The sequence below is a fragment of the Sitophilus oryzae genome, unplaced genomic scaffold (genome assembly GCF_002938485.1).
Source record: "Sitophilus oryzae breed Bouriz unplaced genomic scaffold, Soryzae_2.0 scaffold_1297_pilon_pilon, whole genome shotgun sequence".
Lineage (NCBI taxonomy): Eukaryota > Metazoa > Arthropoda > Insecta > Coleoptera > Curculionidae > Sitophilus > Sitophilus oryzae.
The window spans coordinates 3,183,369-3,197,725 of record NW_022145945.1 but is presented as its reverse complement, the minus strand read 5'-3'; the positions used below and the strand labels follow the sequence as shown (position 1 = coordinate 3,197,725).

The 14,357-nt window shown below is 32.1% G+C and overlaps 1 protein-coding gene across 1 annotated transcript; it reads left to right on the top strand.

Moving 5' to 3' along the window:
• Positions 1–1,878: 1,878 nt before the first annotated feature.
• LOC115874571 (translation initiation factor IF-2-like) lies at positions 1,879–11,555 on the top strand. The gene is made up of 5 exons (XM_030889764.1): positions 1,879–1,995; positions 6,724–6,847; positions 6,911–7,012; positions 8,400–8,615; positions 11,165–11,555. Exons 1-5 carry the CDS (start codon positions 1,978–1,980, stop codon positions 11,425–11,427), a joined length of 723 nt encoding a protein of 240 aa, XP_030745624.1. The 5' UTR covers positions 1,879–1,977; the 3' UTR covers positions 11,428–11,555.
• The last annotated feature ends 2,802 nt before the right edge of the window (positions 11,556–14,357 follow it).

Sequence of the window (14,357 nt, the reverse complement as noted above, 5' to 3'; positions counted from 1 at the left end):
CTGCGCATATCTGCGAAACAATTAAAAATTTTGAAATACTTTAAATACAAAAAATGTTGATTTCTTAATTCTCCTAATAAAAAAAAAATAATATAAAAAAATTAAAAAAAAACAAATAAAATCTATACTAATATATAAAATTCTTAAGTGACTGACATACTGATTAATCACGATCCTGCTCAAACCAATCAACGTAAGAAGCTCAATTTTGGCATACAGGTTGATTCTAGGGTGTAGAGGTTCGATAAAAAGGGATTTTTCGAAATTCTAGTTCCAAGGGGGTGAAACCACCCCTCAAATATTACAATATTTTTTATTTAAAAAACGGTCAAGTTTCCGAAAAAACGCTTAAACACCTATATTTTATTTTGTTTTTTTACATATTTTAAGATTTTTGAAAAATGTATACAGGGTGTTTCGAAAAATCTGGTCATTTATTAATTACGATCCTGTTTAAAGCGCTTGACGTAAAAAGCTGATTTTTGGAAAACGGATTGATTTTAGGGTGTAGAGGTTCGATAAGAAGGGATTTTTCAAAACTCGAATTCTAAGGGGGTGAAACCACCCCTCAAATATTAGAATATTTTTTATTTAAAAACCGGTGAGTTTTTCGAAAAAACTCTTAAACACGTATATTTTATTTTGTTTTTTTTACATATTTTAAGAGTTTTTAAAAATTTATACAGAGTGTTTCATAAAATACGACCATTAAGTAATCACGATTCTGCTTAAACTTCTTGACATTTAAAGCTGATTTTTGGCAAACGGATTGACTATGGGGTGTAGAGATTTGATAAGGAGGGGTTTCTCGAATCTCAAATTCCAAGAGGGTGAAAACGCCCCTCAAATATTACAATATTTGTTATTTAAAAAACGGTTAGTCTTTCGAGAAAACGCTTGGACAAGCATAATTTATTTGGTTTTTTTATGTATTTTGAAATTTTTTAAAAAATCATACAGGGCTGTTCCAAAAACTTGGGTAATTTTTTAACCACGATTCTGCTTAAACTGCTTGACGTAAAAAGCTTATTTTTGGCAAACGGATTTTTTGAAAGTCAAATTCCAACGAGATGAAACTACCCCTCAAATATTACCAAGTTATATAATAATATCGCCATTTCGTTTTTTTTTCATGCTGACATAAATGTGAGAAAATTTTATCCAGTTTGTATGTTAATGGAAATTCTTGCTTTGCTTTATCATCACTTTTACAAATGATTAATTCGACGCGAACGAAGTCGCGGGTATCCGCTAGTTATTTTATATTTTAGAATGTTTAGCGTAGAATTTTGAACACCCTGTATGATTTAAGATTACGATATTTATAGCAAAGTTAGACCAACTAAAGTAAATACCTAATATAGTTTTGATTTCAGGACAGCTAATTCTTGTATTTGTAATAATTTTTTTAAGGAAGGTTAAAAAATATATATTTTTTATTTATTTATTAATATATCAGAAACTATCGAAATATATTTACTCGTATCTTAGGATTATGTAAAGTGATATGAAAGGAAACCAAAAATGTAATAATATACAGGGTGTTTCATTTAAAAAAAATCATTCCGTTCCACTCACACTTTTTTGAGCCATCCTGTAGAAGTTAAAATATTTTCCTGAAATACATCCTCGTACATACTTTAAATCTACACTTAAGAGAAACTAACCGATTTATTTAAATAAAATCTTAATAAAGCCAAAATATACCAAACCAATAGATAAATTTAAAAAAAAATCCAAAAAGAGTAAGTTTGCAGTCAAAAATTATTTGAAAAAAATTTCAGATCCTGCTGAATTCCCTGCAAAACAAATAACAGAAGAAGAAAGTAAAGCATATCATATTTAAGTCTTTGTTTAGTCAAAGCGTTCTTGTGTGGGCTCAGGGAAGGGGTAGGCCAGCTTATAATAGATAACCTCTCCTAGAATGTAACAGTTACACCCTTGAGTTTAGTCAGTGATTGCATTTGCACTTATTTAATGAAAATGAAAACTCTGGTATGTATGTAAACACAATGATAACGTAAATCTGCTTTTTTTAATAAGATGATAAAAAACTTCTTAGAGCCACTCTATTTTTTTAATAATTTGATGACCGAAAATTTTTGGAGCCACTCTATAGATATAAAATTAATTTAAATTTCTTATTGCGGTTTTTCTGGTGGGTTGGTTTTACCAATTTAAGTTTTTAAAGTTGCATATTAGGAAGACAACGTGGGATACAATATACAATTATTATTAGATATTATAATTTTATTTAACTTTTACTGTTATTCCAGTTATATTAATATACAGGCTAATTTTCAAAAATCAAAATAAAAAAAGTTCACCCTCTCTATAGTTATAGATAATTGAAATTTCTTTAGTAGAAATATAAAAATATACAGGGTCGCTGATATGTATGAGACCGGTCGTTTATTAAGTAAATATACGAGGTACCGCAAAAAGTTAAATATGAAAGTTATAGGGGTTTTAAATGTAATTAGAGAGTAATAGATTTAAGTATACAGGGTTGGTTATAAAGTCTTGGCACATCAAAGTTTAATTTTTTTAAATGGAATCCCTTGTATATTATTGCGTAATTCAATTCTTCCTTCAATTCTAACTTAAACTCGAAATACAGTGGTGGCCAAAAGTATGGAAACTTTTTTAATTTGTCATTTATGCTGAGAAATTAAAATATGAAATAAAACGACTTATATAATCGTGACCTACAAATAATTTCCTACAAAACCTAATACATTTAAATAAAAAATTACAGCTATCAAAAAATATATAAAAAATTATGAATATTTTCTTGGTCAAAAGTATGGAAACTTAAGAAGAATGTTTATTAAAATTCAAGATAATATAAAAATTACTAACATTTAGTGGAATATCCCTTTGAATTAATTACTTCTCTACATCTTCGTGGCATCGAATCGATCAATCTCGTACAATCTTTACTGGAAATGGCCGCCCATTCAGTTTTTAGCACTTCTCATAATTCATTTTTATTTGAAATAGAATGGCTTCGAATTTTGCTATCCAAATGGTCCCATAAATTTTCTATGGGGTTAAGATCCGAGACTGTGAGGGCCAATCCATTAGTGGAACATTATGTTCATTTAACCAATTTTGAACAAACCGAGATTTGTGCTTGGGATCATTGTCTTGCTGGAACAACCATCTGAGTGGCATTTCTTCATCAGCATGAGGCAGCATATTATTCTCCAATATGTCTTTGTACAAAAAACGGTCCATTATCCCATCAATTTTAAAAAGAATACCTGAGCGAGAAAAACACCCCCATACCATTATACTCCCACCCACATGTTTTACTGTGGGCATCTGGTACTTATGGCTGTACCGTGTACCTTTTGGTCTTCGGACATAACGTCTCCCGTCACTACCAAACAGTTGAAACTTGCTTTCGTCGCTAAACAGTACAGTATTCCATTTCTGATGAGACCAGGTGAGATGATCTTGAGCAAATTTAAAGCGGGCCATCCTATTTTTATTTTTCCTATATTAGTGGTTTCTTCACCGCAACTCTTCCAAAAAGTCCCCATGTCATCCAACCTTCTTCTCACCGTGCGTGCAGACACCGATATTCCCCTTTCACCCATTTCTCGAGAAATGTCTGTCGATGTTTTTCTTGGATCTCCCATTGATATTCTCTTCATTACTTTCATTGTCCTGTTGCACAACTTTCTTAGTCTTCTTGACTTAAAAGCTGTTGAAATGTTCCCTGTTTTATTAAATTTATGAATTATTTTCGAAACGGTGCCTTTTAAAATGTTTAAATTTTTACTTATTTGAATTTGTTTATAAACGCTCTTGTATAATTCAACTATTTTATTTTTTAACTCCGTAGAGAAATATTTAGACTTGGGCATGATGTTTATATTTATCTGAAGCAAATCGTACCGTTTATCAACTTAAACTAAATAATTTTAATGTATTTATTTATGGTTTCCATACTTTTGGCCACAAGAAATCTATTGTTCTCCTACAAAAACTGCTAAACAGATTTTTTTCGCTGTGTAATTTTTGGAATACTTTTATTTGCTGATAAGCGGTTCATTTATATTCCTGAGAGTTTAAGCATAGCAATATTTTCTGTGATATTTTAAAAAGTAAAAAGTTTCCATACTTTTGGCCACCACTGTATGTACACACAATGTACCTCAAACCAACCGTTTCCGAGTTATTGACTTTTGAAAATCTCACTTAAACAATTCGATTTAATTAATTTCGATGTGTTTGGTTTCATTTAACGATGCCATTCGGCGGAAACTGTGATACTTAATCATAAAATATTTGACATTCGTTCTCAAGTTAGCATTTATAGATGTATAAAACGAGATTATATCAAGTCTGGAAATTACAAAATTTTTGTTTAACATTTCATAATCAAAACTCTATAGTTCGGAAATAGTTGAATTTATGTACAGTATGTGTATTATTGCTTAAAATTGAAGGAAGAATTAAAATATGCAATAATATACAGGTGGTTGCATTAAAAAAAAATGTTGTGGCACAACTTTATGACCGACCCTGTATACTTAAATTTACTACTATCTATTAGACATCCAAAAACCATATAACTTTTGTATTTACTATCTATTAGACATCCAAAAACCATATAACTTTTGTATTTAACTTCCATTCATAACAGCGACCCTGTATATTATACAGGGTGAGTCTTAAATAAGTGCAAATATTTTCAGGGCTGTAGATCTCGATTAAAGAGACATATTTTCTTTTTAACTTTTTTCAAATAAGTCCAAAATAACCGAGTTATTTTACTTTGAAAATTTCCAAAAAAATTATTTTTTGCTTAAATTTTGAGAACCACTTCACACAATTAAATTGTAAATTTAATCTACTACTTATGTTGCCATAATATCAAGAAATTTTGTTATTTTACTGAAAACTAAAAAAAATCCAAATAATGTTTCAAAAAATTCCAAATTTTCAAAAAAAAAATTCGCAAGAAAAACTCATAATCGTATTTGTAGGGTCGAAATATACCGTATGATCGAATAAAAACGGCGTCAGCGATGGCTATGGAATGACGATCGATGACATTTTCCATATAATTTTACATATAAAATGACAGCAATCTTCATTTCATAGCCATCGCTGACGCCGTTTTTATTCGATCATACGGTACTACCCCTAAAAATATTTGTACTTATTTACGACTCACCCTGTATAAGGTCGTCTTCTATATGTTGTCTGTAGGGTATATGTACTCTGTAGGGTCGTCTTCTATATGTTGTCATTTATTAAAAATTTACTTAAAAATCTGTAAAAAAATATTTCTAATGTAGACTCTATGTAGACTACTCATGTGTATATTAAAAACATTTCAGGTTTGAACATTGTAAAATTATATATTTTATATACAGGGTGGCGCACCTCATTCGCCTCGGTTGATTATACGAAAACGGAAATATGTAGAAACAAAATATTTTATGGGTATATGTAGAGAGGTAATGTGCACAATTTAAAATTATTTTGAAATGTTCAGAGTGTTTCAGAACTGGGATCCATACCAAAGTTATATTTTTTCTTATGGAACACCCGGTATTCTAGTTCATTTTTGGATTCTTGGGTCCAAAAAAAAGGAATTTATTATGAGTGTTAAATATGTTTAAAATCATTAGTTTTTGAGAAATTTAAGATATTTAAATTTGCATGCTACAATAGAATAGTCTATTAACACCCTGTACATTACTTTTCAGAATTAGTTCTTATGCTGACTTTAAAGGTAAAGAAATAAACTTTATTGAAAAATGGTATTGGTTCGTTAAATTTATACAGGGCTATCAAAAGTTGCTGATCTATTTTAGAGATATATTTCATATAAAAACTTCGTTATTTCAAACACCCTGTATTTTTTTAAATAAATCGAAGTAAATTCAAATGCTCTTTTAAACTATATTAGGGTGTCCTATACCTATCTAATAAAAATCGCTTTTTATTCAAAATCTGAGCCAGATAGGTATAGGAAACCCTAATATAGTTTGAAAGAGCATTTAAATCTGCTTCGACTTATTTAAAAAAAATACATAGTGTTGCATTTGAAATAACGAAGTTTTTATGTAAAATTAATATTTAAAATAGACCAGCAATTTTTGATACCCCTGTATACATTTAAGGAAGGAATAACATTTTCTGAGTTTATTTCTCTGGCATAAAAGTCAGCACAAGAATTAATTCTGAAAAGTAATGTACAGAGTGTTAGAACAATCTATTCTATTGTAGCATGCAAATTTAAATAACTTTAAATATCTCAAAAACCAAAGATTTTAAACATATTCAAACCTTATAATAAATACATTTTTTTGGGCCCAAGAATCCAAAAATTAAATAAAATACCGGGTGTTCCATAAGAAAAAATATAACTTTGGTATGGATCTTAGTTCTGAAACACCCTATACATTTCAAAATAATTTTAAATTGTGCACATTACCTCCATACATATACCCATAAAATATTTTGTTTCTACATCTTTCCGTTTTCGCATAATCAACCGAGGCGAATGAGGTGCGCCACCCTGTATAATATATTTTTTGCTACAAAAGCCATTGTCACACTTTTTTTCTTTTGGGACTTAAAAACTGATCAACATGAAGTATGCTTCTCATAATGTGTCTTTTTTATATGTAATTATTATTACTTCTAATAAAACAATATACCATTGTATTTTTGCTAATTCCAAGATGTTTTTTTCAGATCTGTATTTGTTTGATTATCGGCGTTGCCCTCGCCGCTGAAAAGTCGGAAAAATCCGAAAAACCAGAGAAAAAAGAAGAAAAAAAAGTTGACAAGCGTGGTTTGTACGGATTGGGTATCGCAGGTAATTTTCTCGTATTTTTATTTTATAACACAGGTTTTTTCATAATTATTTTGACGTTTTTAGGTCATGGACTCCTAGGAGGTGGATTTGGAGGAGCAGGTTTAGGAGGTGCCGGTTTTGGTTCCTTCGGTACCGGATTAGGAGGTGGAGGAGGCGCAGGAGGTGGTAAGCAGTACCATAACAGGCGAAAAAAAAACGGTGTCACAATAGCCTTTAATATTAGACCTTATTTATTTTTTAATATCTTCCAAATTTTCTATAGCCATCATTTCTCGATTTTGGGACACCCTATACAGGGTGTGGCGCCTCTCATATGACGCGGAGACTCTAAGGAGAGCACACAGACCGTTTGTATTGAAATGAAATTTTGTGAACATATGTAGGTTATTTCAGGGCACTTAAAAATATAAAGAGTTCTACTAGGTGTCCCCCAAAAAAGTTACATATCAAAGTTGTGTTTTTTTAATGAAACACCCTATATATTAATTGATTTTCGAATTCTGCGAGAAAAATAAAGGTGAGTTTTATTAGAGAAGTATATGACTACTCGTAAAATGTATAGTTTTTGACATATTTAACATTTTCTGAAAATAAAGAACAATTTTTAAATTACAATAAAATCTATTTAAATTGGAATTTACCCGGTATAGCCTAATATGTAGTTAAATCAACTATTGTACTTTAAATCAAATTAAAACTTTATCCAAAAATTTATACAGGGCGAGATAAAATTAATATTGAGCATTGGTCATCTTTAAAAGCCAACTACTCTTTTATTTTAAATGGAACACCCAGTATATTATTCCGATATTCAATTCCGATTGGGGAATTTATGTCTCTTCAAAATACTATTACGCGTCTACCCTAGATTTTTTCAAATAATAAAGATCTACTGACGCAAATTCATAAAAATTAGAATATCTAGGAAAATCTTTTTCTGAAGGATAGGGAACCTTAATTATATTTTGAAGATATATGAATTCCTCATCGAACACAGGAATGATATACTAGGCGTTTCATTGAAAATAAAGGAGTAACTTGCTTTAAAAAGTGATTGAGTCCATATCAATTTTGTCCCATCCTGTATAACTTTTCGTATCAAATTTTAATTTGGTTTAACATACAATGGTTGCTGTAATTAAATATTAGGCTATATAAGGTCAAATAATATTGAAATTTAGAATTTACTCTCCATTTTCACAAAATGTGAAATATTTCAAAAGCTTAACATTTTAGGTATATGCTTCTTTAATAAAACTCACCTTTATTTTTTTTCTAGAATCCGAAAATCTATTAATATACAGGGTTTCCATTACAAAAAATACAAATATGATGTGTAACTTTGTTTGGGGACACCCTGTATAATTCTATATATTTTTATAAAATGCTTTCAGTTAACCCACATACGCTGGCAAAATTTCACTTCGATATAAACTACCGTTCTCCTTGGAGCTTCCCCGTCGTATGATTGCATTGGAAGAAGTCATTTCAGAGGCTACTTTGACGGCGTTTTTTATGATTATACAGTTCTAATACACAATACCATTTTCAGCTGGCGCCGGAGCAGCTGTTGAACTGAGTTCTCACGCTCATACCCATACCACCATCACAAGGAACTTAGGAGTACCCGTACCCGCTCCAGTACCATACCCTGTAGACAGACCTTACGGTGTAGCTGTCCCTGTCCCCGTTGACGTACCAGTCGAAAGACCAGTACCTGTTCCAGTAGCCAGACCTGTTCCATACCCAGTCGAAAGACCAGTTGCAGGTATGTGAAGGAAACTACTAAATACCTACTAGTCCAGTAAATGATGGTTCAAACCACGGCCTAATTTGTCAACCGGGACTTTTCAGGCGAATTGTGTATCTTTTGGGGAGTAGTTTTAGGTGAAAAATTGTGCTCAGCCGAAAGAAAATGGCCGAAAAATCAGTTTTCGCAAATATCTGCCAAAATACGCAATTTACAAAAAAAAATTGGAATAAAAAATAAAGCCTAAAATAATTACCTACAAAAATGGTACTTATCATTTTTTACGAAGAATTAGTAGTTTTCGATATATTTGGCTTCGAAAATCTCTAAATTTTCTCTCCAAGTCTTAACGCTCCGGAGATTTCATAAACGTATCATTGATTGTAGGAAAAATTGTTTAATAACTCGGCTAAAATGTTATATTTTTTGATGCTTCAAAGTTCATTTAAAAGTTTGGATCAACAGCTATCATATTTTGGAACTTGTTTGAATTTTTTCATATCTTATAATAATAAAAAAAACCTGGCAAACCATTCCTTGGCCTTAAAATCTTCAGATTTTTACAAATTTACTAGCGTGTACCCGCGACTTCGTTCGCGTTGAATTAATCATTTGTAATGGCGATGATAAAGCAAAGCAAGATTTCCATTAACATACAAACTGGATAAAATTTTCTCACATTTATGTCAGCCTGAGAAAAAAACAATCGAGAAACCTCTCCTTATCGAATCTCTAACCTCACAGTCAACCCGTTTGCCAAAAAAATCAGCTTTAAACGTCAAGCAGTTTAAGCAGAATCTTGATTAGTCAACGGTCATATTTTATTAAACACCCCGTATAAATTTTTAAAATCTTAAAATATGTAAAACAACAAAATAAAATATACCTGTTTAAGAGTTTTATCCGAAAGACTCACCGGTTTTTAAATAAAAAATATTCTAATATTTGAGGGGTGCTTTCACCCCCTTAGAATTCGAGTTTCGAAAAATCCCTTCTTATCGAACTTCTACACCCTAAAGTCAATCTGTTTCCCAAAAATCAGCTTTTTACGTCAAGCGTTTTAAGCAGGATCGTGATTAATCAATGGCCAGATTTTTCGAAACACCCTGTATACTTTTTTAAAAAATCTGAAAATATGTAAAAAAACAAAATAAAATATAAGTGTTTAAGCATTTTTTCGGAAACTTGACCGTTTTTTAAATAAAAAATATTGTATTATCTGAGGGGTGGTTTCACCCCCTTGGAACTGAAATTTCGAAAAATCCCTCCTTATCGAACCTCTACACCCTAGAATCAACCTGTATGCCAAAATTGAGCTTCTTACGTTGAGTGGTTTCAGCAGGATCGTGATTAATCACTGTGTCAATATTAGTATAGATTCATATATTATTATTTTCACTGTTAATAGCTTATTTGTCAAGATTATTGTCAAAATAAAACACTAAATCGCCACAATACACCAAAACACTTTTACTTTTACACTGGACGCGCGTTTCGCAGCATCATGAGCTTATGATTATAAACAGTTTATAATCATCTGCTGATGATGATAACATGGTTAGCGAAACGCGCGTCCAGTGTAAAAGTAAAAGTGTTTTGGTGTATTGTGGTGATTTAGTGTTTTATTTTGCTGTGTAACACCAAAGGTTCCAACCCTCAACTGTAATAAGGTTATTGTCATAAAACTTGACTGAAAAGTTTGTTTGTTTCATAGATTAATCACGATCCTACTTAAAGAGCTTGACGTAAATAGCTGATTTTTGGACAACGGATTGACTTTAGGGTGTAGAGGTTCGATAAAAAGGGATTTTTTGAAACTCGAATTCTTAGGGGGTGAAACCACCCCTCAAATATTAGAATATATATATTTTTAAAAACCGGTTATCGGAAAAATTCTTAAACATGTATATTTTATTTTGTTTTGGTTTTACATATTTTAAGATTTTTTAAAAATTTATACAGGGTGTTTTATAAAATATGACCATTGAGTAATCACGATTCCGCTTAAACTGCTTGACGTTTAAAGCTGATTTTTAGCAAACGGATTGACTGTGGGGTGTAGAGGTTCGATAAGGAGGGGTTTCTCGAATCTCAAATTCCAAGAGAGTGAAAACGTCCCTCAAATATTACAATATTTGTTATTTAAAAAAACGGTTAGTCTTTCAGGAAAACGCTTGGACACGCATAATTTATTTTGTTTTTTTACATATTTTGACATTTTTTAAAAAATAATACAGGGTGTTCCAAAAAGTTGGTTAATTGATTAACCACGATTCTGCTTAAACTGCTTGACGTAAAAAGCTTATTTTTGGCAAACGGATTTTTCGAAAGTCAAATTCCAACGTGATGAAACCACCCCTCAAATATTACCAAGTTATATAATAATATCGCCATATTGTTTTTTCTCATGCTGGCATAAATGTGAGAAAATTTTATCCAGTTTGTATTTTCATAGAAATTCTTGCTTTGCTTTATCATCACCATTACAAAAAATGATTTAATACGACGCGAACGAAGTCGCGGGTATACGCTAGTATGTAATATAATTGTATGTTATTCTCTTGCAGTACCTGTTGACAGACCAGTCCCTGTCGATGTACCACGCCCAGTGCCATACCCAGTCGAAAGACCTGTCCCAGTTGCTGTACCAGTTGCCCATCCAGTTGGAGTAGCCAGGCCTGTGCCTGTAGCAGTACCTGCTCCATACCCAGTTGCCATTGGAGGTGGAGGTGCTGGTATTGGAGGAGGTATTGGTGGAGGATATGGAGGAGGAGCTGGACTCGGTGGTGGCATCGGTTTGGGAGGATACGGCAAATTCTACCACAAGTAAAAGCTGAAAGAAGTAGGCAACTTGGAGTGAAAGTAGAAGAGATTTTTGGTCGAGGAATGTAAAAAGAGAATTTTTTATTATTATTTTTGTCTTGTAAATAAATCTAAATAAATTATTATTTAAAAATATTGTATTTGTTTCAATGATAACAGACATTGTGAGGAATTAGTAAAAAACTCGTTTAATATCTTGAAGAAATTTCTGATTGTAATTTAAGAATATACCTACCTTTATTTACAACCTCATATGTAATACTGACATTAATGACTTTTAAAAAATTTGAAAGTGTCAAATTATCTACATTTCTTCCTTCTTCCGCTTCCCTCATCCATTTCCCTCACTCGGTTTTTCTTATTTCTCGCCTCATTTAATTAAGCAAAATATTCTTGTAATATCTTTATTGAATACTTATCTAACATCAAGAAAAATAAACAAGAAGATTAACAATAATTATTAAAGATTTTAATACATTTATTTGTTGAAGGTAAAAATGCTAGACTTCTTTAGCTTAAAACCTATACATTCTGGCGTTTTAAGAAAGCGACGAGTTTGTGATATTTTGATATGTCAGTCTTTTCCCTTAATTCTAGCATTTTCCGTATCATGCTGTACGTAGCCCAAAGAGTAGATGGCTTTTTCTGCCTTGCCATGTCGCTAAAATATGCTATCAAGACTGTCTCCGAAGCAATATTCTTAGGATTTCTTTAGGCACACCATTTTTCGTATACTTACAATGCTATTTCATATCGCCCCCTACTTTTCTCTGGAAGTAAACTGGCTTCTGCTCTTTTTGCAGCTTCTGTAAGTTCTGGTGGAGTACCAATATTAAAGTAGTCTTCATTATCAGAACTTTCCGACAACATTCTAGCTTTTTCTGTTATATAAATTCGAAAAAGCGAACGAGAAATTCAAAACTGTCACTTAGTTGTTTGTTTTGCTGTTGAAGGTTTGCGCCATAACATACCCTAATGCATTTAAGGTCGCTCGTGGAACAAAATCACATGAAGCTGATTTTTGGTTAATATCTAGTTTTGGTCGCCCCGATTACATACAAAAGTTCCCACCCCTGCGAGGGTGCAAACCACCCCAAAAGGTACATTTTTTTAGTTTTCGCCCATTATCTCGAATATGGTTGATTTTTTCAAAAAAAAGACTAGATATTAAAATTAAAGCCAATAAAATTATCTACAAATTGATGTAAATAAATCTATATTTTAATTTACACAGTGGCGTACAGCAAACGTTTAAATTCGACAAAGTCCATTTTTTTGTACATTTTTTAAAGTTTTCGTTATTTATTACAAAAATGGTTGATTTAAGAAAAAAATACTACATAACAAAATGGAATCCAGTAAAAATACCTACAAAATGATGTATGTAAGTACATATTTAAGTTAACACAGTGGCGTACACTAAAGGTCTTTATGTTGGTGTTAATATTTTCCATCATGTAGCGTAAAATTAATAGGTACCTTATTTAAACAAAGTCTTCTTCGTGGTCATCCTCGTTTTCATCAGTCTGCTTAGGGACGAAAACATTACTACAGGACTGTCCTTGGCATTGCCAACAGAGATTGGAGCAATCTAATCCAGCTTTTCTGCAACTGCGCAGTTATCCACAATCTGTCCTACAGTTGCAGAACAACAATTTTAAAATAAAATCTGGGGCAATGGGCTTATTAACAGTTATTGCCACCAAAAGCCCTGTTTTTTCCATCCCCAAGAGGTATATAGCATCCAATTCAATCCCCATCCATGCCTGAATTTGGTGATACACCCGCAAACTGTGATTGGATGCAGCGGCGGATGTTGGCGGCAGAGATGTCAAGGAGAAGGTCGAGTTGAGGCTTTTTCGCGCAGTATTGTTGTTGAATTTTACGAACCGTAGTTGATCTAATGTTTTTATTGATTTATCGGCTCCATATAAAATTAAAAGAAATTCTTCTCCTACAGAAATTAATTCACTTTTGTTGGCATTTGGCGTTAAAAAACTGCTACTTTCCTTTGTAATTCCGGATTTTTTCTAAAAGCTTATAGGTTGACAACTTTCCCTTTTTATAAATTGCCGAAGTTGTGTCACATCCAGAAATGGCATGGCAAAGTAGGATAGAGGTTGTAAGGACACCTATCTGGTTCTGCAGGGAACCTATGTGCGTGCTTTTATTAAGTTTTGTAGTTTGGCCAGGTCTTAACATAAAGATGTTGTCGGATTTTGTTTTAAATAGTAGTAAAACCATTAAGTTAGTGTCTTCTTCAACCAATGTTACTCGAATATCTGATTTTCCTAATTCTAAAATTTTGTCCACTATAAGTATATCTGCATCACCGTCTGCCTGAAATACTTGAACACCAGCTTCTTTAACTTTTGACTCAGTTGTTTAATAAATAACGACTTATTATTCTTATTCGAAAAAAAAATGTGATTGGTTGATGGTTGCCATAGTGTCTTCCGAAAATTGGATGTCAGCACAAGTATTTTTTTCATACCCACCATAAAAAGGGAAAGTTGTCCACCTATAAGCTTTTAGAAAAAAATCCGGAGTTACAAAGGAAAGTAGCAGTTTTTTTAACGCCATATGCCAACAAAAGTGAATTAATTTCTGTAGGAGAAGAATTTCTTTTAATTTTATATGGAGCCGGTAAATCAATAAAGAATTAGAATAACTCCGGTTCATAAAATTCAACAATACTGCACAACAAAGCCTCAATTCGGACTTCTCCTTGGCATCTCTGCCTCCAACATCCGACACTGCATCCAAGCACAGTTTGCGGGTGTATCACCAAATTCAGGCATGGTTGGGAATTGAATTGGATGCTACCTCTTGGGGATGGAAAAAAACAGAGCTTTTCGTGCCAACAACTGTTAATAAGCCAATTGCCCCAGATTTTATTTTAAAATTGGTGTTCTACAACTGTAGAACAGATTGTGG